This window comes from Clarias gariepinus, chromosome 16, assembly GCF_024256425.1.
Source record: "Clarias gariepinus isolate MV-2021 ecotype Netherlands chromosome 16, CGAR_prim_01v2, whole genome shotgun sequence".
NCBI lineage: Eukaryota > Metazoa > Chordata > Actinopteri > Siluriformes > Clariidae > Clarias > Clarias gariepinus.
Genome location: NC_071115.1, coordinates 15537045 through 15564462, shown reverse-complemented (window position 1 = coordinate 15564462; position 27418 = coordinate 15537045). Strand labels below are relative to the sequence as shown.

The 27418-nt window shown below is 38.5% G+C and overlaps 4 protein-coding genes across 5 annotated transcripts; 1 reads left to right on the top strand and 3 right to left on the bottom strand.

The window, feature by feature from the left end:
• Positions 1-41: 41 nt before the first annotated feature.
• ankrd54 (ankyrin repeat domain 54) lies at positions 42-5329 on the bottom strand. The gene is made up of 8 exons (XM_053514790.1): positions 4706-5329; positions 4412-4459; positions 4221-4319; positions 4028-4099; positions 3547-3594; positions 3283-3407; positions 876-983; positions 42-363 (listed from the first exon to the last, which is right to left on the bottom strand). The coding sequence occupies exons 1-8, from the start codon at positions 5019-5021 to the stop codon at positions 289-291; spliced, it is 891 nt and encodes a 296-aa protein (XP_053370765.1). The 5' UTR covers positions 5022-5329; the 3' UTR covers positions 42-288.
• A 387-nt stretch (positions 5330-5716) lies between these two features.
• foxred2 (FAD-dependent oxidoreductase domain containing 2) lies at positions 5717-14885 on the bottom strand. Of its 2 annotated transcripts, none has more exons than XM_053514157.1 (10): positions 13458-13584; positions 12704-12914; positions 11026-11337; positions 10495-10746; positions 9920-10246; positions 9191-9357; positions 8815-8980; positions 8481-8707; positions 7064-7234; positions 5717-6743 (listed from the first exon to the last, which is right to left on the bottom strand). In XM_053514157.1, exons 2-10 carry the CDS (start codon positions 12907-12909, stop codon positions 6511-6513), a joined length of 2061 nt encoding a protein of 686 aa, XP_053370132.1. In that variant the 5' UTR covers positions 12910-12914; positions 13458-13584; the 3' UTR covers positions 5717-6510. The 2 variants fall into 2 exon arrangements, with proteins under 2 accessions (XP_053370132.1, XP_053370133.1); XM_053514158.1 differs by lacking the exon at positions 13458-13584 and adding an exon at positions 14748-14885 and having other exon boundaries at positions 5718-6743.
• Positions 14886-15818: 933 nt separating this feature from the next.
• hmox1a (heme oxygenase 1a) lies at positions 15819-18898 on the top strand. The gene is made up of 6 exons (XM_053514938.1): positions 15819-15979; positions 16247-16358; positions 16522-16737; positions 17462-17734; positions 18596-18644; positions 18743-18898. Exons 1-6 carry the CDS (start codon positions 15939-15941, stop codon positions 18871-18873), a joined length of 822 nt encoding a protein of 273 aa, XP_053370913.1. The 5' UTR covers positions 15819-15938; the 3' UTR covers positions 18874-18898.
• A 230-nt stretch (positions 18899-19128) lies between these two features.
• Positions 19129-26233, bottom strand: mcm5 (minichromosome maintenance complex component 5). Its single transcript, XM_053514937.1, has 16 exons — positions 25924-26233; positions 25549-25675; positions 25283-25411; positions 24144-24316; positions 23834-23989; positions 23533-23702; positions 23199-23370; positions 22577-22688; positions 22314-22457; positions 22155-22220; positions 21891-22067; positions 21661-21773; positions 21307-21435; positions 20995-21137; positions 19819-19946; positions 19129-19584 (listed from the first exon to the last, which is right to left on the bottom strand). Exons 1-16 carry the CDS (start codon positions 26091-26093, stop codon positions 19483-19485), a joined length of 2211 nt encoding a protein of 736 aa, XP_053370912.1. The 5' UTR covers positions 26094-26233; the 3' UTR covers positions 19129-19482.
• Between the last annotated feature and the right edge of the window lie 1185 nt (positions 26234-27418).

Below are 27418 nucleotides of genomic sequence, written 5' to 3'. Positions count from 1 at the left end.
AAGAATCGACTGTAAACCAATATTTGGACATATATTTTTATTGTTATTGTCTGATTCATTTTCAACATCAAACAGTGAACAGTAATGACTGAACAAGATATACAGACAACACAAAAACAAGAAGCCATACAAATAGCAAGAATGTCTGTCTGAAGGCCATTAATTTAGTAATACAGTTTGTACAATTGACAAAATGATTAAATCATACAACGTGTGTCATGTGTTAATAAATATCTCAGGTCCTTTTTCTCCATCCAGCCTTCTGTAAACCTCAATGGAACTTCTTCTCTACCTGTCTCCCATATTCTGCATTTGTATACTTAAAGATGTAAAGCTGGCCAGTAAGTCAGTAACCTCATCCACCTATAGTACAGAAACACAAGCACAGGATTATATAAGATTGGCTAAAGTATTCCGCAGCACGGTACACCAAGATAATTCATTCTACTATCTGGCCTTCATGACGACAGTTAAGATACTAATGACAATTACAAGTTTGTAAAACTATACTGTACGTTACACAGTTCTGCCACATGTTCTTACAGTATGTATCTGTTTGCAAACATTATATGTACCAAATTAAATACAGGCAAAAAAAATCCTGAATACACACGCTTTAGAAAAAGAAAAGCTTGTATAAATATTTTAATACACATTTATTGCCATATGTTATATATTGATAATCATACTATGATAATAATATGATAATAATATGATATTGTGGACATGATAAGTGATGATACAAACAACTGCAAGACTTCAAACTTCATTAAATATCTTTTACTTCATTTTTATTTCTTGACAACCTGATTAACAAAACACGATCCTATAAATTCTGTAAAGTGATAGAACAAAATCCTAGCAATGATTATTACCTGTTCTTTAGTGCAGGTGTGTTGTAGCTGGGTAGAAATATGCTCCAGCCTTTGGCGATCTTCATTGTGCCCCATCACGTTTAGATATTCACGCAGCATCTGAATGATCTACAAGAAACAAAACATTTCAGGAAACATGAAAGATGTTAGTCTTGTGACCCATAATAAAATTAAATGAATTAATTATATTTTAAACCATTTTAAATGCCTTGATGTCTTTCAATATAAAACTTTTCACCGTTTTGTTTCTGGTGATTATACAAATAATAAATATGACTGTACTAGTTCAGTGGTTAAGGTTTTGTGTTAATCATGATCATTGTGTTAACCGGGGTCACAAATACTACTGTTCAGCGTTCCCTTTTAATGAGCTGCTCTATTTTAAAACATTAATGTACATATTAAATGCTAGCACACTACCTAAAAACCTGTGTTGGTGCAATTACAAATGCTTTCGCATGAAATCTGTTATTATGGCTATGCCCTGTTCCATGCCATGAGAGCCATCTGGTCCTGTGTAGCAACTGATCTGAAATCTACACTCACTGATCACTTCATTATGAACACTATACTGAGTCCAGTATTTGCTTCTAAACAGCCCCAATTTTTCAAGGCGTGGATTGAGTGGTTGGTTTTTCAGATGCAACTTCATGCTGCAGATCTTCTATTCTACCACATCCCAAGGGTGTGCTTTTAATTATTGCACCATTCTCATTAAATACTAGAGAATGGTGTGTATAAAAAACCCAAAAGGTTAGCAGTTTTAGATATATTTAAACCAGGCTGGCACCAGCAACTATGTCACTGTCAAAATAACCAAGTTTACATCTTCCTCCCCATTCGATGACTGATATGAACATTACCCCATGAGCTGCTGGCCCATATCCGCATAATTTTATGCACTGCAATGCTGCCACATAATTGGCTGGTGTTTCTAGTAAAGTGCTCAGGAGTGCAGATCACCTAAAACCAGCTGGACCAGGTAAAACAAAAGATTCTTATCATTTGCTTTTCTCGCAAAGAGTTGCATATTTTATTATTTGCCCTCTGGACCTGCCTGATCCATCCTGATGCCCTACTTCTGGTTGGAGTTCTTATTACTTGAAGACTGTTCACTGTTCATGTGGATGGCCCAGTATTGTCTGCCTAAAGATACATGAGACTACTAAGGACAGCTCCACTTAAAAAGCATAAAGATGGCTTTGATATACAGGGTGGGCCATTTATATGGATACACCTTAATAAAATGGGAATGGTGGGTGATATTAACTTCCTGTTTGGCACATCAGTATATGTGAGGGGGAAAACTTTTCAAGATGGGTGGTGACCATGGTGGCTATTTTGGATCCAACTTTTGTATTTTCAATAGGAAGAGGGTCATGTGACACATCAAACTAATTGGAAATTTCACAAGAAAAACAATGGTGTTCTTGGTTTTAACGTAACTTTATTCTTTCATGAGTTATTTACAAGTTTCTGACCACTTATAAAGCAGTTATTAGCAGTTTGCTAACTTTAGCATGGGAGATGGGTGGTCTCGTAGGGTGTCTTGCATTGAAATCTGCTGCAATGACCTGGTTACTGCATTCATCAGACATCAACACACAATTTCTATACGCTCCTCACGTGTGATTAGTATGTAAACTGCTAATAACTGCTTTATAAGTGGTCAGAAACTTGTAAATAACTCATGAAAGAATAAAGTTACGTTAAAACCAAGCACACAATCGTTTTTCTTGTGAAATTCCCAATAAGTTTGATGTGTCACATGACCCTTTTCCTATTGAAAAAACAAAAATTGGATTCAAAATGGCCACCATGGTCACCACCCATGTTGAAAAGTTTTCCCCCTCACATATACTGTACTAATGTGCCACAAACAGGAAGTTAATATCACCAACCATTTCCATTTTATTAAGGTGTATCCATACAAATGGCCCACCCTGTAGTTTGATTTTTTATTTATTTTTTTGCTCTGACGGCTTATTACTGCAATTGCTTTGATAGGGTTAGGATTGAAATTGCCATGAACAGTTCTGTGTCCAGGTCTTCATCAGTGAACCTTAACAAACTGAACTTTATTTTAACTGAATTAAATCTTTTACCTAATTGTACTAATTGAACATCCAACAACAAGGATGGGTTTGCTTTTAGTCATCCCTCATACTTTCATCCTCAGGTCATCCCATTTCCTCAGTCTTATTTTTCACTGTCACCTCTGGCTTGTTCATCAGAGTTAAACCAATATAGCTATACAGTACATGTATACGTATGTAATTTATATTGCTGTAAACCTGCTCTGTTGATAAAAGCGTGATACCAATAAATTAAAAATATTCAAATCTAAATGCCAGAGAGCAAGAAAATGTCATCTCTGATGGCAGGTGGGTTATTAAGACGTAATAACCTGGATGACTTCTCCTCGTAAGGTTTCCAAGCTACGGGACTCTCCTTCCTGTAATATGTTCAGCTTCGAGCGTGCAAGGTGCAGAGGGGTTCTTCCAGCACGGTCTAGTGCATCTACACGAGCACCTAAAATACATTTATAATGTTAAAACTTCATTGGTCCTCTAGTGTGTGTAAGTAATGAGATACTTTTGAGTTTATGTATAGGAGACGTTTTAAATTGCTTGCTGTACACTTAAAACCTTTTATCATAATTCTATCTTACCTCCTCTCAGTAAGGTAGTGATTACAGGCACATGGTTGGTACAGGCAGCTGTAGAAACAATATAAAACAGGTATACATTTAAACTACACAAATCAAATTAAAACATTCCTGGGTTCATTAAAGTTTCATAAACTCTAATGACTTAATAGTCTTTGTTCTTTATTTTTCTTTCTAGTAGAATTATCCAAGAGAACAGATTTTCAGACCATGGCAAAGGCTGTAAAGTTTGTGTAATTTCCACCATATTGATTTAGATGGATCCGAGTGCTGATCAACAGACAACCAAATTTTTCATTATTTTACAGCCTGTATAAAAAAATCTTTTTTTTAATTAGATGATTTTAAGCTGCTTGCATGAACTTTGAGGTTGTAAAACTATTTGCAACAGGATTCAAACTGTAAACTGTATACATGTGTCTAATGATAGCCAAGTAAATACAGCCAAGTAAAACCCAGGTTTATCATTAAGGAACTCCCTTACCAAGATGAAGAGGAGTGTTCCCAAGGCTGTCTCGCTGGTTTGGATCAGCACCGTGGCTTAGCAAAAGCTGAACTATATTGATGCAAAATCATAGAGCAGGAAAGAACAACAAAAAGGGGCATTATCGATATTAATGAAAGAAGAATTAAACCGTGGGGAGTATTTGAAGTCTGTTAAACCACCAGGGGCTTACCAATACTCTCATTGCCATTGCAGGAGGAGAAATGTAAAGCAGTTCTTCCCTTGTCATCCGCAGCGCAGGGATCAACACCATCCTGCAATAACCTACGAACTTAAAAACAAAAAATAGACATATTAAAAGGTGCTTCATATTTTTTAAGGGCTGATAAGAAGAGTGGTCAGGTTATTGTCTGTACTCCCTACCAGTGTCAATGTCGTTGCCGTTGGCTGCCTCTCTGAGCCTCTTCACAGCTGAAAGGGGAGCAGAAGGGGTTAAAGGAAACAATAAGGATCACTGTGCTGGAGATACACATCAGTGATTAGGCAGAGATGTTTTGCATGATCAACAGAACTTCTCTTTATAGCCGTGTGTTACAGGTCGAATAGCAATCGCACTCCATTACAGTATAGAACACTGTAGTGAAAGTACATAAGTAAAGCAACCGAATTCCGTGCATTCCTGACAAAGCAGATAATTACATTAACCCCTCACCATACCGTAAAGATCTTTGCCTATAGGTCCCAGGTTTCTCCGGACTCTCCCCAGTCTCCTGGCTCTGCTCACGGTCATTTTTCCTCCAGCCGGTTCGGCCTGAAGTAACGCGTCCGGAGTCCATAAAGAGTGCAGGTAGCGGAGGCTTTTCTGCGCAGACTGCCTGCTTCGTTGAAGCAAAACGCTCAGGTTGTCAATACCCGAGAAGGCAAACGAAGACGCGGCTCCCACGGCGGCGCCATCCTCCCTGTTTTCTCCCTTCACTTCTTTCAGCGCGTACTCGCCTTCACAACTCGACCGCTCGTCATCGGACCCCTCCATTCTCACCGAGTCATTTAACAAACACAAGTTTGTTGCTCTGCATTACGAAACTAACAGTAGCGCATACACATATGCACACTGTATTAATACAAAAAAAAGCCTAATACTCCGCGCAGGCGCTAAATTACTTGCTCCGGTTACCAACAGAAAAACAAAACGAGCTACATTTCCAGTAAGGATCAAAATAGATCGGTTAATTAGTCCCGCCGTTAGTGTGTTACAGAGCCAAAATGTCGCCTGTTTCGTGTTCGTTCAGAAGCTCAGTAAGAGACACAGCGATTGCTGAAGCGTTGAGGCAGCACAGCCAATCAAAATGGCGGTCTGTGTCACTGCCACCAATCACACTGTTGTAGTCTTCGAGGAAGCGCCGGAGTTTCAGTGAAACGTTGGTTGTCACTTTTAGCATGTTTAACCAAATATTTTAACAAATTATACGGATGTACCTTCTGCACAACATATATTTTTTTAAAACAAACACATACATTCTCCCTTACATTTGATTAACAGAACGAATCTGAAGTATAGAGGCAGATATAAGAACAATACTTGAAAACAATTAAGACCCTACTTCTTTTCTTAATTTTTTAATTTCCTTTTTTTATTTTATGTTCTCTTTCACTGGTCTTGCCTTATGTCTTTTCCATGAACACATAGTAACAAAATGTTTGTGTCTAAATGTTTGCTGTGGTTGTCAATTGTAAATTAATCTGGCTCTGTCGTTTTAGGGTTAAAATGTATAAAAAAAAAATCATTTAAAAAACACAAAACATTTAAAATCTTAATCTCACGGTTAATGTACTATCTAATGGTATTCTTTCATTTAAAACATTCCATCCTTCCATCCATCTAGGACCTTTGTAGTCGAACAAGGGACCGTGAAGGCCAGTAGTAACCATTGTATTTATTCCCATTTTTACGACCGCCAATTAGCCTAATCGCCATGTCTTTGGACTGTGATGGTGGAAACCGGAGTATGTGGAGGAAACGCACCAAGCACAGAGAGAACATGCAAACTCCATGCTTACAGACCTCATGGAGGGAGTCGAACTCAGACCCTGGAGGTCCATGGTGACAGTGCGACCCACTAATTCAAAATATTGGTCTACCTTAACTGTTCAGGCCACCAATTTGTTTAGAAATACATTTTCTGTAGTCTTTGCACAAAATACTTTAAAGGACAGTATATAATACTTCAACTGTAGATAATAAGCATTATCATATGAGTGGGTCTCAATTAATACTGGTATATATTTGAAGATGTTAAGCACATTTCAGTAACAGGTCTCAAAAAATAAATTAAGTATTTAACACAAACCACACAACATATTCTTATTTAAAAACATTTGAAATAATAATGAACTAACTATTTTGGGAACATATGAGGCATTTAGTTAAGTAAATATTATTAAGAGGTACAGGCAAATACTGACATTTCATAATTAAATATATTTTATAATAACTTTATAAAAGAGTCAGTCTTTGGCTTGTTTTAGAGATCAGTCTTGATTGTCGAAGATACTGCAGCTCCAGCATGTGAAAGGTAATCGGAAAATGCCCCATCCTCATCAGAAAGAACTGATTTATAATGGCTTAGCATGAGCCCCGCCTCACGGGCATGCTGCCACAGGTGGCTATTACCCACAATCCCTCCTTTGTTTAAGTAGCCTTGACTGCAGAAGATAGGAGGCTTCCGATTGGTGAGAGAAAGTTGGAAGCAGGATTCTTAAAAGAGAAAAAAGAAAAAGGGAATACTACAAGTTTCTAGTATGAATGTACACGTAGTAAAACATTGTAATGTGTGTAATATTGTATTGTGTTGTAAAGTGATATATTTGATTATATTCATTATCCAAATGAATAAAACACTTTGCCCTAAATCTTTATGTAAATTTTGGTATCCACCAGGAACAACTACAGCACAAACTGAACTTTGAACACATGAGAGAAGAAATCAATGATTCTAACAATAAGCTCCTCTATGCTTAGATATTTCAAAATGTCCTGAAACCAGTAGAAAACTTCTTTCCAGACAAGAAACACACCTGCGTAAAATGCTCTGAGGTCTGTCTGAAGGCAGTGCTCGAGGAAGCGACGCAGGGGCTGACTGTGAGACACAGGTTGATCCCACTCAGTCAGGAAGTCTTCAACCATGTGATGCACAGCATCAGGACGTGGCAGAGGCCATCCAAATGGACGCTGCCTCATATCTTTCTCTGTAGAAGATTAGATTGAAAACCATAATGTATTAATACATAAGTACACTCACATGCTTGTAAAAGGAAATGGACTCATTACAACTTCATGATATATTAAAAATGACCTGATCAACTTTATTCTATGATAAAACATCTCTTCTTTTTTTGGGGGAGGGGGGGGGGGGATTTTAGTCATGTCCAATTCCTCTATGTCACTAGGGGCACTCCCACATTAAACTACTACTACCACTCAGTCGGGAGGGAAAAAACTATCACGCGATTCCTCCGTACCACATCTATTTAAACTGCTTGCTCACGCACCATTGGGGGCTGTGTAACACACTCGGAGGACAGCACTATCCGCTCCTTCCACTTGCATGAGCTCACGGACGCCCCTGATTGGCTGTAGAGCCGTGATTAATGTGGGAGCACTAAGTACCTCCCCTTAGAGAGAACTCTCTAGACCTCCGGCTGCAAGAGGTTACAGCATCACCAAGAAATCGAACTTACACATCATAATGATGCCCTGTGTGTCTCTTTGGGATGCGTCTCGTGTCTGGGGATGATTCTTTCTACCTAGAAGACGGTTCTGGCCTCGACTGGTGTTGGCAGCTGTTTCTCTGAGGACTTGACTGTTCAATAGTTCAGGACTGGAACTTTCTACAAGTCTACCTTGATAGTTTTTAATAACTAACTGGACTCCATATTAACATCAATTAACATAAACTGTTATGCAGAACTGCCTGCCAACTAACACACAGTATGAATGCAGATCAATTCCTGCTTTCTGTTTTACCCAAATGAGGATGGGTTCCCTGAGTCTGGTTCCTCTCAAGGTTTCTTTCTATTGCCATCTCAGGGAGTTTTTCCTTGCCACTGTCGCCCTCGGCTTGCTCACCAGGGACTATCTGACCATTTTGATTCATACACATTCAAATTCCATACAAACTTAAATAGTTATTTGATTGTGTAAAGCTGCTTTGGGACAATGGCAATTGTTAAAAGCGCTATACAAATAAAATTGAATTGAATAAGAACACAAATAGAGGGAATATGATATGTTTTGTAGGAATAATTTTCATTTCTCTAGTACAGCTCTAGTACATGCTAAGAAGCTGTTTTAGTTGCTTGTGGTGGCCCAGTGCCTTTTAAACTTTTTGAAACTTCTACTTTGACATCAAAAGTGACTTCCATGGGCAACCTTGTATTGCTAAACCAATCTAAATATATATTTTAGTAACATTTCAATTAATTTTACTCAAACCTGTAGGCAGTGTTCTGTAGTAGTAAATGACTGGGTGGAGGAAATTAGACTTCCAGGCTTTGGTCCACTCTGACTCAGCACGGCCTGGGCCAAGTGTGTCTGTGTGGTTAAGTCCATACTGCATGATAACAACCAGAAGGCCACGCTCAGAGACACGTCGACCAGACACAGCAGCAAAATGAGGTAGAGCCTGCACAGGAAACTCCTCCAGATACTCACAGTGAGCTCTGCCAGGCATGGACATCTGTTAGTGATCATTCTGATTTCAACACACTAAAGAGATGAAAGATTTTATTAATTCCATTCTTCATACAGAAACAGAATAGGTCCTTACCCTTGCAGTAAAACAATGTCCCCCAAAACCCCAAACATTTGGTATGGTCCAGATGCTTCATTCACTCGCTTTAAAACCCAAGACAGCAGGTGGCTGGTGTCCAGTTTGGTAGCTGGCCATGAGTTGTTATGGTAACGCTGCTCCAAGACCTTATGCACAGCACGCACTACAATATTAAAATTACAAAGTTACTAAAGCATTACCAACAATGATCCTACATCTAACAAATAAAACTCAACCATCCTTTATAATGCCAAGCTTAAAATACTCATGTTCGTTATTGTCATAGTGCAGAGATTTAAGCTTTGAATCAAACAATGAATTTATCTTACTTAATGTGATTTCCATACACAAAAACCCAACATAAAAGATGCACCTATGTAGCGGAATCCATGAATAAATCCTCCAGCAGACATTCTGTAGTCTCTGGAGTGAGCTGCGGTTCCTAGGACGAACAGATTGGGCGTCCCCCTTCCCTCGTACCATGCTGTCACTGTCGGCAGACGACCACGAGCAACACTGCTGCGTGGTGGACGGGCAGAGCTGAAGGAGAAACAAAAATATATATATATATTTTTTATAATAAGTCACTAAAAGTATGTTATAATATCCTTATTACTTATGCTGCCCAATAACGATACTAGAACATCTATCCAACAGGTTTTTTATTTACTAAAGTGTCTGGTAAGTGATTTGATAAAACATCTTATAGCGTTTAAACTTTATAGACTCGTTACTAAAAAGAAGTACAGTCAATTAATTATGTGAATACTGAGAAGAAAACATTTCCTTTCCCCATTACATACCTGGGTCCACATTTAGTGTGAGAATCAACGTGCAATTTATATTATAATATCAATAGAACAGAACATTTATGTGCATGAAGCATACAAAGGCAACCCACAGAAACAAAATCCTTCATTAAAATTCTGATTGTTTAATACAAATATTGTTGCTCATTTTGTTTTCAGTATTGAAAAGTATCCGAAACATGTACTCATACTCAGCTGGAGATAAGGTGTTGATGTTGATCACTTCCTATTACCCTCAAGAGCTTAGACTGACCCATGTGCTTCAGAAAAGACAGCTATGAAATTATACATACACATTAAAGATGGTAAAGTTGAAGCGGAATCCCAAGCAGCTGATCACACGATCATAAGGCTGTCGTAGCGAAAAGTTGTCGTCATGGTACCCGGGCAAGTTTTCTGCTGTAATGTTAGTGCCCTGGCTGACATTGTGGCTGTCCAAAAGTTCAGACAGAGTAAGATAGAGCTGCTCTTTTTTCTCCGAAGACTTCCCCATCATCTTTTTTTCAGCTCTCTTTTTCAATCTTCCTCCACGGACAACAGCAATGTCCTCTAGTCTTCCCTCCACTAAGCCATCCAAAGACTTTAGCTGGTACGTGTCTAACAACTCATTATTCACGGCCCTACAAGACAAACAGAAGCAATGCTAATGTGATAAAATGAGCTTGCATAAATACTGATATTCTGACAGTAACCTATAACTTTTTTTAAAAGCACTTTTAAGTTTGAACAATATTTAAGTAAATATTTGCACCCATATCAGACAAATCATTAAGTAGTTCAGTGATGAATTACTGGGGGTCAGAAAAAATTAAGTCATAAATAGCATAAAGCATATAATGCAATCTAACATTCTGAAAAAAAACTGCACCTTAGGTCTCCGACATAGTGTGTCTGCCATGCTAGTCGAACAGGGCTTGGGCTATACAGGTGGATCCGGCTGGCTCTTCCCAGAATGCTTTGTGCTGTTTCAAAGGCAGAGTTTCCTTTACCCAGGATCAGGACAGCCTGATCTTTGTACTCCTCTGGATCAGTGGGGATGGACTCGTATCCTTCAACCAAGTTAGAGCCCACAAAATCAACTTCGACGGGGACCCAGAGCCCAGTGGCCACTAACAGAACCCTAGAGGAAACCAAAGAGGACACAATAAGGCAGGAATACAATAAACTTTTATGCTGCAGAAATCTCTCCTGTCATTGGTCAGAAAGTGTTTATTAGATATATAAAACAGCACAGCTTTGACAGAAACGCAAAGTCATTAGTTATGTTTCACTATGCTCATTGAAATACAGTATTGTTTCTATGGTAACAGCTAATTACTTTAAATAAATGCATTTAAATAGCGTACAATTGTTGATCTGAGGACTCTCCAGTGTTGGAACAGAACTACTGCCATAATACCTGCATTTATAGTCCACCCCATGCTGATCAGTCAGTATGTAGCCTTTATGTCCACTTCCCCCAAGCTGCAAAGCTCGAACACTCCCTATATCTGTGTTGTATTTAACCTGCAATCCCAGTTCTTTCTCAAACACAGAGAGGTAGTGAGGATAGATGTCAGCATCAGGGTAGAGGTCCCGGGTGAATCTTTGAAAGAGCAGGTCTGGCCTGTGGCTCAGCAGGGAGTTCCAATCATGCCGCAGGTTAAACTCCCTGTTACGTCTCCCTGTGTAGATTTTGTTGATGCTAATAAGTTTGCGATGTCGAGGATACCTAGGGAAAAGAAAGCAAATGCAGATAAATGTATAAATATCCAGACCAGTCTCTGGATAAGAGCGTCTGCCAAATGCCTAAATGTAAATGGTGTGCTTCCTTGTTATCACCACTGTGATGAAATGCAAAATGGCTACATGCTTTTGTAATGCTGTTCACCAATACTGTATAAATAGGATATAAAAAGTCTACGAAGTCTGTGAAGTAAAGAATTAGACCAAAATAAATAATTTCAGAACTTTGATGTGACCTATAAAGTATACAACTACAATTGAAAAACAAACAGAATTTTAATGAAAAATTATGCACACCCTCTTATAAATGTAGATGTGGCTATGTTTAGAATTAAGCAATCACATTCAATCTCATGTTAAATAGAAGTCAGTAAACACACCTGCCATCTTTTAAAGTGCCTCTGATTAATCCCAAATGAAGAATGAGAATAAAAACCTGGTCACAAGGCGGCCAAGAGGCATATAGAAACATTAAAAGGAGATGCAGGAATTTCTGGCAGGTACTGGCTGTGTAGTACATGTGACAATAATCTCCCATATTCTTCATGCATCTGGGCGATGGGGTAGGGTGAGGTAAACATCCAAGCCTGGCCAAATTTTGCAAAAATACATTTGAAGTCTCCCAAAAGCATGTGGGGAAAGTGTGTTACCAAAAGAACCAAAAGAACACCATACCCCAGTGAAGCATGGTGGTGGCAGCATTGTGTTTGTGGCTGTTTTTCTTCAGTTGAAATTGGGCCTTGGACAAGGAAAAGCTGAAGATGAAGAGAAACTTCATTTTTTCAGCGTGACAACAACCCAAAGAGTACAACCAAATCAACAATAGAATGGCTTCACAAGAAGAAGATTAATGTTTTGGAATGGCTTAGCCAGAGCTTAGGCGTGAATCTGATTGAAAATCTGTAAATCTGAAGAGGGCTGTGCACAGGAGATGCCCTCACAATCTGACAGATTTGGAGCAAATTTTGCTCCAAGAATAGTGAACAAATATTGTCAAGTCAAGATATCCTATACTGATGTCAAGAAGTGCTGTAATAAAATCGAAAGGTGCTTCAACAAAGTTTTAGTTTGAGTGTGGGCATATTTATGAAACCATACTATAAAGGAAAAAAAAAGGATTTTAGTTTATTCTTTATTAAGTTGTACAGGTTATAGGTCACATTAAAGATGGAAAAGGTTCTGAAATTATTTATCTTGGTCTCTTTTTTACAGTCACAAAAACCTGGCATTTTAACAGAGGTGTGTAGACTTTTTATATACAGTGTAAATAGGCACAATGCTGAACAGGCTCTTGACATAAATAGCATAAAACTGTCCTATCCATTTTCTTTCAGAAGATCAAGCTTACTCACTTTCGGAAAAAACTTCCTGGTCCAGAGTTGCGCTCCAGTATTATGTAATCTCTCTGACTCTGGGACAGAAAGTAGCCCATCTGTAGTCCTGCAGGCCCCGCCCCAAGCACACAGTAGTCATGGTGATGGAAACTTTGATCACCAAGGACACTTAAAACCAGAGAAATGAGTGACAGGAGGCAGTCCACCTTAAGGCTCAGCCCCATGAGCACTAGATAAAGAAACAACAAAACATATACAACAGATTAGAATAGATTATGGAATCCAAAGAAATACTGGCAACAACATAACACACAAATAACTCACAAATACCACAATTACAACAGTGTTGTGGGTTTCTCATCCATGAAATATTCCTTGCCTACCCCACAGTAAAATCTACACTTTCATGCAGTCTTATCGAGTCATAATCTACTACAGTGTCCCAAAAGTCTCCATACATAATGAATGGGTGAATCAGTGTACAGGTTATTTTCATGGTCTACAATGAAAAGAAATGGCACAAAGATCATTTACACAAACACAATCAAAGTGCAAATACATGAATAACACCGAAGTTAATCATAAGTGGGAGAGACAATACTGCATGTGCTTACAAAGAAATTTATAGAACATTATGTAAAAAGTTGTATGGCTACAAACCATGGAACTACAATTACAAATAACAAATGTTAATTTCCCATGTCTGTGTATATTCTTAGTCATCCTGGTGAGGTTATTTGCAAGTTAAGTCATGATAACTGGACCAACTTACCTCAGACTAAAAAATCTGCTTGGATGTGTAGTGAAACTTTTCTACCCAAACAAGAAAGAAGTCCAGTTGACATGACTCCATTTCCAGTTCATTTCCCTTGTGTATGGTGATTTTCAGGACATCCTGTAGTGTTTTAATTATTTATAATAGTGCTATACAATTAATCACAGAAAAAAATAATCTACATCAGGATTATAGACTTGTGCAATTATTTAATCACAAAAGGCTGTGATTTATTATAGGTAATAATTACATAGTTGGGAATTAATGTTGAGTTTGAACTTTAAAAAAGTTTTATTTGCCAAATTATTTTGTGGTACCAAATAGTTAGCATTTAATTACAAAATGGTGAACTTAATAATGTCAGAATAATTACAATGTGATTTTTTTTTTATTATTATTGTGCAGCCCTAATTTATAACCATTTATGGAGAGATGGAGATGTAGCAAATGCTTCCAATATAAGGAAATCCAATATATAAGGCAACCATGAGGCTATTACAGTAATGTTATTATGCAGTCTTTTATTTTGCACAATATTATCATCATCATCATCATTATTATTATTATAACAATGCCAAAAATAATAATAATGTTGGTAGCACTGTGGCTTAGTGGTTAGCACTGCCACCTTGCATGTTCCTAATTGCCCATAGAATGTGAATGAGCGTGTGAATGTGTGTGTATACAGTATATGTATGTGTTCCCCCTCCACAATAATAATATAATAAATAATTGTATTACTAAAAATTGGATAGTCAGAGGACAGTTGCATTTTTAGATTATCTGATGTTTATGTTTTTATAAAAAAAAAAAAATAGAAGCTTGTGTGTGATGGATTGGCACCCCGATCAGGGTGCACCTCGCCTTGTGCCCCAGGTCCCCATGCAAACAGGATAAAGCAGTATATTTGATGAAGGAGTAAGTGAATGACCTCAAAAAAAAAGATCTCATAAAAGTCCCTTATATTTATGTTCAATCAGTTAAAATCCTGAACCTGAGACCAAAGAGCTTCATCCCAATCTCCTGATCTTACCCACTCCCTCTTCTGTATTCCTTACATGCCTCACTGCAGCAGGCTAAACTCCCAGGATGTGCAATTACAAATTACACACACCAAAAAGGAAAAAAAAAATCCAAAAATCATTTTACTTTTACAATAAAGGCCCGGCTGATGTTTCCGCGCTAATCCTGAATCCTCCCCCGAGCGCAGAGCTTACATTCCGGGAGATGCCACTATTCTCAGCGGCGCTAAACACAGAATGAAAATTATCAACTGAAACGACATACCTTTCACCAAAATCCACCAGTTTGTCGCTCAAAAGTCAGACCAAGAGGATTACAAGTCCTCAATTGGAGCAGCATCTTCATACAAACATTTCACAACATATATCTCGCACGCCGCAGCAGTAAGCTACACAACCGACGTCACTAACAGGATCACGACCTTTGTCTTCTAGCCAATGAGGAGAGAGAAAGGCGGAGCTAGTTTAACTGGATACTACCGCACTATCTAGTATGATGGGAGCACAGCAGGGATTGTGTACTACTTTGCCATGCTATTTAGTCAGTGGGTATGCAACTCTGTATCTCAGCAAAACAATATGTTTTGAATAGAATATCAATAGAGCTTGTTGAGATAAAGAAGTCACCAGTGGCGGCTGGTGGAAATTTATTTATTGGGGGCGGGAGTAAGAATACTCCCAATACGTCATTTGGTGATTTCAAAGGGGGCTGAAGAAACACTAGGAATGAAAATTGCTTAGAGAACAACAACTCGACATTTAACAGCGCAGAAAATTTATTAAAAGCAAAATATTGTCCCGCTTTGTTTATTATTTACGATTCAATGATAACTACGTGACCACAGCTTATTAAATCTCAATATGTAATAATTCAAATGATATTGTGAACAAATGCACAAAAGTTAAATTGATCCCAACACTTGTTGTTACAGAAATGTGCCACATCAGCATGCATGCTTTTTCTTCAGTGTCAGTTTTTTTTGTTCCCCTTTGCTGAGTCATGTTAAGACTCTGATTTTTGGTTTCTTTTAAAAACAGAACAGAACATGATGGATACTATTTCAATCATCAGGACTTGATCAATAATGATGTACAGTGCTGTGAGTATGAAAAAGAAATGTATAATACAATTATTTCCTTAGCTATTTCTGAATCAATTGCCATGTTATGACTTTGTTTTTTGTTTTTTACATATATTGATTCTGATTCATTATGCTTATTCATATTTACAGTGTCCACTCAAACTTCACCATGTGAGATATGAGTTAGCAGTCTCAGTTCCTATTTAGCAAACAAAGGGGAGGGAAGTAAGTATAAAAAGACAGATGAGAAGTCAGACCAAGGATAATCTCAGTTTGGTAGATGTGGTGGACCAAATTATTTGTAAACCACTATAGATTATCTAGCAGAAAGGACCTGCACAATCTCGTGCTGTTAGAGATTGTCACTTCTTGAAATGGATGCCACAAAGATGAAAGGAGCAAATGGTGCTAGGAGGTAAGCAGATTGAAGCATTTTTTTCTACAGCATTTTTAATTAAAATTTTAATAAATTAGGTGGTGTTTTGGTAAAAAGTTTAACTAGAATTTTGGTCCAAAATGTGAAGTCTGTGGACCAAATGAAGGACCTTGTTCACGAAAATCCTCACTGCTTCTATGTAAATGATCAGCAGTTGGAATGACCATTAATACTGATAAGTCATCAATATTCATGTTATGTAATTACTTGATGTGATAAAAGGTTGCATTTGCTGCTTGTCCACAGCGATCTGTCAGAGCAGATTAAAGAGGTAACCAAAGAGAGCCATGTGCGTGCTGAGAACACACAACTAATGCTCAACTTCCAGAAAGGACAGATCACTCTGCCACAGTATAAGGTGATTATACTCAACAAGAACTAAACCTTTCTTAAATAGTTACCATTTGAATTATTGGACATAATCATAGAGAACATTTAATAAAAACATCATCTTTATGTTCCTTTCTCAGTTGTAAAATCATTTCTTTAATTTGACACTCTTTAACTTTTCCTGGTTGCAGATTCTTCTGTGCTCCCTGTATGAGATCTACCGAGCTCTGGAAGAGGAGCTGGACAGGAACTCATCCCACCAGGCCGTGGAGCCCATCTACTTCCCTCAGGAGCTGGCCAGACTTGAGTCCCTTGAGAGAGATCTTGAGTACTTTTTTGGGCCACAGTGGAAAAAGAGAATTACAGTACCTGCAGCAACGCACAGATACACAGAAAGGCTTAGAGAGGTATAACTTTTCATGCACATCAAGAAGTAAATTCTTTTTGGAGGATGTACAGTATGTACAGGTTACAGAGCAACAAAGATTTTTTTTACAGTGTTTGCTAAAAATGGTTTATAATGATATTGTAGAAACACAAGTAAATTGAATATACTTAAATAAAGTAGAAGAACAAGTTGAATGTTATTAATGCATAAAAACACAACCTTTGCGCAGGAATTCGAAGACCTACAATTAGTGTGGATAATTAGAATTAAAAACACACCAGATTTAGCACACCAGTTTTGGCCACCAAGAAATCCACATTGCTCATTTAGCTTCACCACCACATTATAGGAAATGTGATTTTGTCATACTCACCCCCGGATTAAACTGAATAAGGATATGAAAGTGTCACTTGAATTCATAACTGCAGGACACTTGGACAAATGGGACTTTTCTTAAAGGCATGATAACTGCATTAACTATCTCATGGACATTTTATTTGCACTAGCTCAATTCAGCTCTGTGTAATGCTCGACGTTATATTGTCAGAGTGCATTATCACTGTACAGTACGTACTGAATGTGGTTAAAATGACAATAAAAGCCTATTAGACTTGACTTGGTTTTCTAAAACAAAACGTTCCAAAATGGAACACAAAAGCACTTTAAATTGCCTTTAAATCATCCAAGTCTAACATGTTTATATCGCCAAGTCTTTTTAACCCATCGTTCTTCCTGCGTTTCAGATTGGCAGAAGCAATCCAAATCTCCTTGTAGCGCATGCTTACACCCGTTACCTTGGGGACTTGTCAGGAGGTCAGGTCCTAGCAAAAATTGCCCAGAAGTCCATGGGACTTAATGCCAAAGAGGGATTGGCGTTCTTCTTATTTCCAGGTGTGACGAGTCCTCATCGCTTTAAGCAGCTGTACCGGAGCAGAATGAACAGCATTGAGCTGAGTGACCAGGAATGCAAGAAAGTTCTGGACGAAGCTGTCAGAGCTTTTGAGTTTAACATTGCGGTAAGTTTAACATGAGGAACATAGACATCGGCTTTTTAAGGTTTGTGGTAAATTTAGATAGACTTGCAATTAAGGATTCACAGACTAATAAACATGTGAACTGGAAATCAGGTTTTCTGAGCATGACTAATAACACTGCAGGTGTGCAGAGCTAATTAGGTGGAAAAGTCTTGCAGTTTAAGATATATACTTCACAAGCCCACAAAAAATGGTGACATAATGTTAATGCTTCAGCGTTGTTTCGTGGTTCATCATCACTGTAATCATTAGGGATGGAAAAGTCAAACAATTTGGATCACTGCATTACTTTACTTGGCAACTAGATAAATAATTTGAGACAATCATAAATTAATTGTCATTTTTAACTAATTAAAAAGTGATAAGGCAGCATGGTGGCTTAGTGGTTATCACTGTCGCGTTGCACTGGGTTCAATTGTCACCTCGGGTTGGTGCGCATGGTGTTTGCATGTTATCCCCGTGCTTGGTGGGTTTCCTCTGGCTCTCTCCCAGTCAAAGACATACAGATTAGACAAATTGGCATTTCCCAAATTGCCCATAGTGAGTGAATGAACTTGTGTGTGTATCCTGCAATGAATTGGTACGACATCCAGGGTGTATCCTGTGCTCAAAGTCTCCTGGGATAGGCTGCAGACCCCACGCGACCATGTATACAGGATAAAGCTGTGTAGATGTGAGTGAGTAAATAAAGTGATGACTTACAAAATCCTTTTGTGTGAAACTGGTTAGCAATATAATTCACCTTGCGGCCTAATACTGTAAATGACAGAGGAATGACAAATATTTTTAATAATCACAAGTATTTTTGTGTAATTTTAAGGAATTAACCATTCTCTCTTACAGGTTTTTGATGACCTTCAGAAACTGTTAAGCATCACTGAAGAGGCTTTAGGTAAATATTAATTTCCTTCAAAAATAACGATTATAAAAAGGCTTAAAATACAATTACTCTTACTCCCAGTCATAACAGATTACTTTTTTTTTGTTTAGGAGTCAATGGAAACGCAAACAGCCACATCTTACAACTAACAGCTATTGCAAGATCTCCAGTCATACAGTTTACATTAGGACTGGGTTTTGTACTGGCAACTGTTGGACTTGGAGTCTACACTGCTTTTTAAATTGTATTCAAATTATGTAATTTTTTGTATAGTCGGTGGTAACTATGCATCAATAACGAATAACTGAAAATCAAGCTGCATAAAAAACTAATCTGAGCCACTGTGATTATAAAAAAACAAGAAAAGTATGACAAGGCGAGATCATTACTTGTAATTCAAGAACTACAACAGAATCTATAAATGTTACTTCCTATTAAATCACTTGCACATTTCCTCAAATTGTCTCTTTACTGTGGAAACAAACTGCACATCATGTAACATTTCACAAATGCTTTTATTTTATTTTTCACTTTTTTTTAAACATAACTATGACAATATCACTGAATATCACCCTCAGAGCTGGGGTTTTAACAGCATTATTTTGCACAGGAGTCTGAAGGAAAAACACTAATGCACACAGTGTAGCATTTGTGCCACAGCTAGGTTTAAACAGTCTTAAACATTATGATTTACACTACAAAATATCCAACAGTCTGATGTTCAAAGTAAGAAGAGTGCATATGGGACACTGTCTGAACTATTTACAAATTACGGCATTGCCTTAAATTTATTTTTATGTTTTTTTTTTTTTATTTTAAATGGAAATATACATAAACAAGCAGTCCTCATCTACTTGACCCTGTAGAGCACCTTCCTCTGCATGCGATGCTGCAGTTCTCCTCTCCTTAGCATCAGATGAAGGACCTTGTATATGGCATGCTCTGGGTATTTCTGCTCAAAGACAGAAAAGAGAAGGCAGTTAGTGAAACTATATTTGTTGCTACAATTGTACTTGTGAATACATTGCATATAAGGAAAAGGAGCAAAAAAAAAAAAAAAAATTTATTAAACAGCAGGTGCACAGAGATTAAAAAAGAAAAACAACATATTGACAAATGATGTACCATGTCTCTTAGAAAAAAAGATTTAAACATTAAAAACCTCAAAGTGGTACTCCTTACTCACCTGTTTGGTGAAGTCCTGAACAATGCTGTGCTCGGATACCTGAGATCCAATGGCAAAACGCCTCTTTAACTGCTTCTCAATGCGAGAGATCATTTCCTGATCCTCCTGGGTGGTGAAGCCTTCCACACCTGAAAACAGACAACAATGCTTTATGTTATTTACAATATCACACACACAACCATAGAAAGAGGAAAAAACGACAGGCAAAGTATTTAACAATCTTCAGCCATCATCACTGATATTTAAATCCAATACAGTGGTACATCGGCATACAAACTCTCTTGGAATTTTCGCCTTAGGAACTAAAATTTTGCACAAAATTTGACTCGGCATATGAAGATTTTTTTCAGCATCACAAGCAAAATGACCCAAGCCAAACCGAACACTAAATTGCACATACATCCACGAGACGGTCAAAACTTGCTAGCGTCAGTGGAAAGCAAAGCGAGTTTACATATTTTGATTTGGTAAAGACACGGCATCATGGGTCCCAAGAACGTTGGGGGGAAAGGAAAAAAGAGCCACTTTCAGTTACGTTCTTTTAAAGCAGCTGGTGCCAAGAGGAACCCTAAATTAACATTAGGTTTAATGTCTATTCATTTTAGATTTTACGTCTTTTCTAATTGTTTTTATTGTTGTTTTTTATTTATATGCAAAAAATTAGGATTACAGTGTTGAAAATTGGTAATTTTTTGGGTGTCTGGAACGGATTATCTGCATTTACATTATTCCCTATGGGAAAATTTGTTTTGCATTATTCAATTAAATTTAATGAGTTCAATTTTATTTGTATAGCGCTTTTAACAACTGTCATTATTGCAAAGCAGCTTTACACAATCAAAAGAATTATTTAAGTTTGTATGGAATGTGAATCAAAATGGTCAGACAGTCCCTGATGAGCAACCGAGGGCGACAGTGGCAAGGAAAAACTCCCTGAAATGGCAATAGGACGAAACGTTGAGAGGAACCCATCCTCATTTGGGTGAAACAGAGAGCAGGAATTGATCTGCATTCATACTGTGTGCATTATGAAATTTCGCTTTAAGAACGCGCCTCCAGAATTGCTTAAATTCGTATACCGAGGTATCCCTGTGCTTAAACATAACATCTCAATAATTTACCCTTATGATATGTATTCAATAGCATTAAAGACGATACCACGTCACACAGACATACCTGACAGGCTACCAGACAACGCAGCATCCAGAGTAGACACCTGGAAAAGTCGAAGAGCCTCATCCACCTCCTCTTCTCCAGCTATTGCTTGCAGCTTCATCTTTGCCAGGGACTCGGCAATGCGTACGACTGCCTCCAACTGCCTGCAAGTGCAAACAGAAAACACATCAATTAACCTGGTTTGTCATAGGAAGTACTATAATGCTCTTAAATGCTATTAAATGACACCTACAACTGCCAAATGCTACAGGGAGAGCCACAGCAAAGCTTACAACAAAGCTAGCATTCAAAAGTTAGTTTGCCAGCGGTCACCTGACAGTGATGGGGATGGACGCTCTGCGATCGCTTTCTCGCTCATGCTCCCGCGCACCACTCCGCATCACAACATAGCGGTTCTTCAGCTTCTCTGCGGCAGCGGCAGACAGACGAGGACCACATTTCCTTTCGAAGACAAAACAATACCAATTTAACACACTTGCCTCATGACTGCTAAATAGTCTACCCCCTAATAGATCTACCTAGAGGTATAATTAACCAAAGATATAACTAGGTTTTCTTTTTTTTTTTTGCAAAATTATAATATGTACTACTAGTTCATAGGTGGTGTTTACATGTAAACACAGAGTCTTTCCTAAAATCATCCTCAAGGGAGGGAAGCAGACTTACGCTCTGGCATAAGCAATGTATTTCTTCAACATGGCCAAAGGAATCTCTCCTTCCACCCCCTCCGTCTGTGTCTGAGCGCTGAGGTGCACGTTCATCACATGACGAGCCAGTGTCTAAAAACATACACTCAATTAAAATATAAACCAGGCTCATCAACCAAACATGGTAACGGCCACATTTTAAGTGGGTGGTTAATTATCACCTAATGGTATGGTATTACTTCCACCTACCATGTCTCTCTGCTGGTCGTGCTGGTCCTTGATGATAAATATCATGTCAAAACGGGACAAGATGGTGGGCATGAAATCGATGTTGTCCTCGCCCTTCGTGTCGTCCCATCTACCGAACACCGAGTTGGCAGCCGCCAGCACAGAACATCTGGAGTTCAGGGTGGTTGTGATGCCAGCCTATCCACAGCAAAACAGAATATTAGTAACACAAAGCCAACCAGCTAAAGAACTGATTAAGGATATAACAGAACTAGCTCTCTTTACCTTGGCAATGGAAATAGTCTGCTGCTCCATCGCTTCATGGATAGCAACTCTGTCATCTTCTCTCATCTAGAAAAAAAAACATAAAAAAATGTAAGCAACCAAGTATCATCATTAAACCGAGCATTACCTTCAAAAATATATATATTTTTTTAGCTTTACCTTGTCAAACTCATCAATGCACACAACTCCACCATCAGCCAGGACCATAGCTCCGCCCTCCATGATAAAGCCACGTGTGTTTGGGTCTCGGAGGACAGACGCCGTTAGACCAGCAGCACTGCTGCCCTTTCCTGAGGTGTAAACCTGAGACACAACAGTATTCATGTCACCTACAGAAGCACAATCTTTAAAACTGAGATAACATAAATAAGTATACAAGAGGAGCCGTTCTGAAAGCACAAAACCTGACATTTAGCTCATACCCCGATAGGAGAACATCTCTCCACAAACTTCAGCAGCTGAGACTTGGCTGTGCCAGGGTCTCCAAGCATCAGCAGGTTAATATCACCTCTTCGGGTAAGACCATCAGGCAATCTAAGGAAGAAAATAAACATAAAAAGAGTGGTATATGCAAGTTTAGTTTTTTTCTAAAACTTTGTCCTGTTTGAAGAAATACAGTATGTCCCCTGCATACAAACGAGTTCTGTACATACAAGCTTCTTCGTGAACCTAATTTATTCATAAGTGCAACAAACACTGTCTGGATACCAGGATAATAACAACAGGCTATACAGTATACTACAGAACAGTTTTCTTTAGAATTAAGCCGATGGTTGAACAATTCATTAAAAAAAAAAACGAGCAATGTGCCATTTTTCACCTTGCTCTCCATTCTCTCAATAATTTTTTACTTTTGTGGCCAATACACGCCGGACGCACGTGACAATGTGTTCTAACTTCAGTGTTACATGTAATCTAACTTACGCGATTAAATTATGTGCGAGCACATGTTCATATCTTCGAAAGTTCTAAACTCAAACGTTCGTATGCAGGGGACGATACTGTAACAATAAACAATAATAATTTAAAAAGATGAATGCGCACCTCTTTCTGGAGCCACCAAATAGGAGGCAAGCAATGGCCTTCTTAAGATCGTCACTGCCATAGATGGAGGGAGCTAGAGAGCGAGCGATAGAGTCATAGACTGAGGGGGAAGAGGCAAGTCCCCTTAACTCCTCCTCCTCCTGAGGGGTTACTGATCCAGTGGCTCCTCGACCTAGGGAACAACAGGAAAAAATTAATTTTTTAATTAATTTATTTTTTTTAAAGAAAGACACAACAAGTTATGTAAAAGAAAAATGTATATATATTTTTTTTTTATTATTATTATTCTTAAACAATTTGGACGAGTGGATCATACACCACTACTCGTACTCACCTGCTCCCTCTGTGTCCACTTGAATACCCACTACACGCAGGTAGGCCGCACGGATGCCCACTCCAGCCCCTTTATCCCGACCTTTGGTCTTAGATTGAGCCACTTTCTTAATGGAATAGATGCCCATGATGGTCACTCGGTTCCCAGGCACAACACGGTCACACAGGTATCTGAATTTTTTTTTAAATAAAAATAAAAAATTGTTAGAAACATCCAGCAGTTACAACCTATGTTTGCAGCAACCATCACAGACTTGATATTTAAGTGAAACGAGACAGTAAGTAAAACTGCAGATGCGTACCGGTCGCAGTAGAGCTGCATGTGTCGCGGCATCTCTCCATGAGGCACAGCATCGGGCGACTCCTGCAGACGCAGGGTCTGGAAGTCCACACACACGCACCGGTCTGGGATGATGAAGTAAGGATCCACAGGACACTTCACACGACCCGCTTGCTCACTATGGAAAATCAGAAAAAGTTCAAACATGTTTTTTTTTTCTCCCCTAATAGCATGTATTAATTGCCCACACACAAAATAAATAAATAAAAAACAAATAGATATAGAAATACAACAGTTTTAAATGATAGAGATTTGAAAATGAAGAGACTTACGTGTTGCACTTGCGGGGCAAAGCGTAGCCCTGTAGTCCGGGTGGCAGAGGAATGTTACTGATGACAGCACGACATCCTCTGCACTGCAGGCATATTCTTGTGGCTTTTGCCCTCACTGCTGAGGAGGAGATGATGATGCCAGGGATCTTTACCAGACGGGACACTTGCTCAGACTGTGGTCAATAAAAGAAATCACATTTAACAGTTAAAGAGTACCTAAAATAATGGCATGTTATTTATACACACTACTTTAACTATGCTTAAACGATTAGTCAAGGGTCTTTTTAATATTAGCCAGTTTGTCAGTAGTTTTAGATTTTAGACACTCACTCGTCATCTATACCACTATCCTGTATACAGGGTTGTGGGCCTGGAGCCTATCCCAGGAGACGCAGGGCAATAGGCAGGGTGCCAATCAATCATAGGCACACACAAGCTCATTCACACACTACGGGCAATTTGGGTCGCCAATTACCACTTGCAACTGAATGTTTTTGGGCTGTTGGAGGAAGACGAAGCATGCGGAGGAAATCCACCAAGCACATGGTGAACATGCAAACGGAGGCGGGATTCTAACCCAGACCCTGGAGGTGCTTAGCTTTAGACCACAGAATTTTTACTTCAGGCTTACTTTAATGTGCTATATCTAATTATATATTTCACATCAACGTATACAGCTGGACTCTCAAATAAAATGTGTGAATTTTCTCTAAGTCGCAGTTTATTAAGCATTTATAGAATGTTTAAGATAGAAATGTTTACTTGTTCACTTTGTAACTGTCAAAAGTGAAGCTGTAATTTTTCTAACACAAGAACATTCAGAGATGTAAAAAAAAATGAAACAAAACATTTTTTTGGGGTCTTTTTTTCTTCGAGAGGAAGAAAAGTGTGGCTGATGAGAGAGCAGCCAAGAAATGTAATGTGTTTAGTGTTAAGAACTAAACTGTTTCATGGATGTTCCACAACATTAAACAACGATATGAGACATGCAAAATATTTCTTTTTTTTGTGGAATGAGAAGAGTAAAACAATATTGAGTCGTAATTATTGGCATCATATAACCCTGTCACTGATTTCTTCCCTTAAATCATTTTCATTTCATTTGCAGATTGGGATCATGCACAATTTTTGCACCTCACCTTCAGACTGCGAATAGACGCAGGATGAGCATCACTCTTCACCATCACCTGGATGTCCTGAACCGTCTCCTCCCCTACCGGCCTCGGACGCGTGACCTCATCAGCAACTTCCTGTGCCGCCTCTTCTAGCTGTCAATCACAGCATTGCAACAGCACATTTTAGTCATTTGTTTTTCTCTCTCTCAACAAAACAAGCATTATTTCAGGAGCAGGTTACTGATGCATTCTGGGACTGAAGCTGTTGATGTTCAGCAAGCTGTGCTCACCAGGGGCAGGTTCTCCGTGGGCAGCTTATACAGGCAATCTGAGAGATCCTCATCAAAACTGGCCAAGTCCTCCATCTCGACCTCGATCCAGTACTCTCCAAGAGTGTAATGCCTCTTCAGCTCATCTCTGTAGAAAATGGCCGCACAGTAATCGTGTTAATGTCCGACAGATAAAGGTAACTACAGTTAAACCAGCACACAACATGAAAACATAATAATAATAATAATAATAATAATATTACCAAACTACTCCACGGTTCGGGTATTAATAACGTAAAACAAGGATTGTGTAACACAGATCGAGAAGTAACATGGAGACAAAGTAACCATTTATTAAAAGAGCATAGTTGTCTTTTCTAATCCTCTTTGAATTACCTGTATTTGTAGGTAAATCCGGTGCGATCAGTGCCGACCCTGAATTGTCTCAGGAACTCCCGAAAGCGCTTTTTGATCTGACTGCGTTTCACGGAGCCTTCATCCCCGACTCCTTCTCCTCCGCCGAAGCTGTCGCTATAATAAACTCCGGGATCGTCAAATCCAGACATTTTGCTTTACTTTAAGCGCAAGTAACTAACTTAAATAATAATAAAAAAAATACCGATTAAACTGCTTTCTTTAGTCTTTACACCACACTCACAAAATGCCGACCACGCTACTATTTTCGCGGCAAAACTTTTGCGACCGCCTCAGTTCTCAGCTCGACTCCTCCCACTCTTGATTGACTCATTGGCTCACCGACTCGTGCGCGTCAAACAAGGCGGGGCTTAACGACTCTCGTGGCGCGAAAATGTCTGAGCTATGAACAATAATGGCGTTTGTCAAAGGGGTTAAACTTATACACAGACTCCAGCTAAGTGTGAAGTATTGTTAATTAGATAGATAGATAACTGTATTAATTCCAAAGGAAAATTGTATCTATCTCTGTAGATAGCAGATCAGATGTGTTATTAGAAATAGACCAAGTATTGTACAGAGTGCAAGTGATGGGTATGTCACTTTTTTATGGATTCCAGCACATATAGAGATGGCCAGAAAAGAAGCAGCAGCAAAAAATAAAAATAACATGACAGTAAATCAGAAATGAGGTGCATAAAGTTAAAAGAAATATGTCACAAACGCTGGGAATGGTGGCTATATATAATACAAAGTATGGTAGGAATGACAAGCACTGCGCGAAACAGACAACAGGAGTCAGTAATATACCATCAGACCTACATTATTATAACAGTACATTATTTAAAAATAGGAAAACAAAACAAGAAATTATATACAATATATACAGTGTATATAATGTGGACAAGAGTAGACTGTACATCATGTCATGTTATACTGTCCAAAATATGCTGATGCATGATTTCCTCTACTTTCCTCTACTAGATTAATTAGAATCCTGATCCACGCTTCACTCCAGTAGGTGGCGGTGATGCACCTTTACGTTGTTCGGCAGCTCCCATAAAATAGAAGAGCGGTTTAACCCCTGCTGCCAAAAAACAACAAAGAAAACGAAAACGAAAGGTTTAAGGCATAAAATGGCGCACTCTGTGGTAGCAGTGAGGCTTACATTTGGAAGCACGTTTTAAGCATTTATTTAGACGTTTAAGTTGATTTTGTCCTATAGCGAGCTTAGTTGCTTAGTTAAAAAAGTCATCCTGAGACAGAGGAACTCACTGAATCTTTATGTTTGCAGGGCAGCCAATGCATTTTATACTGATTATCTCTGATATGAACTCTGATTTCCCCCAAAGTCCAAAGACATGCATTGTTGGTTGAACAGCATTTTCAACTTGTTCATAGTAAAGGTTATGTGCACCCACAGGTTGCAGCTTGGTATGCTCCGTTATGTATACCTTACAAGCAATGACCGCTTATT

Bases quoted from the DNA above. Each gene is read 5' to 3' on its own strand.
- ankrd54 (XM_053514790.1), bottom strand. From the start codon at position 5,021: ATGGAGGGGTCCGATGACGAGCGGTCGAGTTGTGAAGGCGAGTACGCG. The intron at 4,460-4,705 runs GTATGGTGAGGG...CTCCCCTTTCAG, and splicing joins TATAGGCAAAGATCTTTACG to CTGTGAAGAGGCTCAGAGAG. The intron at 3,595-4,027 runs GTAAGGGAGTTC...TTGTTTCTACAG, and splicing joins GAACACTCCTCTTCATCTTG to CTGCCTGTACCAACCATGTG.
- foxred2 (XM_053514158.1), bottom strand. From the start codon at position 12,909: ATGGGGCTGAGCCTTAAGGTGGACTGCCTCCTGTCACTCATTTCTCTG. The intron at 9,358-9,919 runs GTATGTATAATT...TTTCTCCTTCAG, and splicing joins AACTTTACCATCTTTAATGT to CTCTGCCCGTCCACCACGCA. The intron at 7,235-8,480 runs GTTTGAGTAAAA...AATCTTCTACAG, and splicing joins CTACAGAACACTGCCTACAG to AGAAAGATATGAGGCAGCGT.
- hmox1a (XM_053514938.1), top strand. From the start codon at position 15,939: ATGGATGCCACAAAGATGAAAGGAGCAAATGGTGCTAGGAG. The intron at 16,359-16,521 runs GTGATTATACTC...TCCTGGTTGCAG, and splicing joins TCACTCTGCCACAGTATAAG to ATTCTTCTGTGCTCCCTGTA. The intron at 18,645-18,742 runs GTAAATATTAAT...TTTTTTGTTTAG, and splicing joins CATCACTGAAGAGGCTTTAG to GAGTCAATGGAAACGCAAAC.
- mcm5 (XM_053514937.1), bottom strand. From the start codon at position 26,093: ATGTCTGGATTTGACGATCCCGGAGTTTATTATAGCGACAGCTTCGGC. The intron at 25,412-25,548 runs GTGAGCACAGCT...TGTGATTGACAG, and splicing joins CCACGGAGAACCTGCCCCTG to CTAGAAGAGGCGGCACAGGA. The intron at 22,068-22,154 runs GTAAAGAGAGCT...TGCTGTGGATAG, and splicing joins AGACTATTTCCATTGCCAAG to GCTGGCATCACAACCACCCT.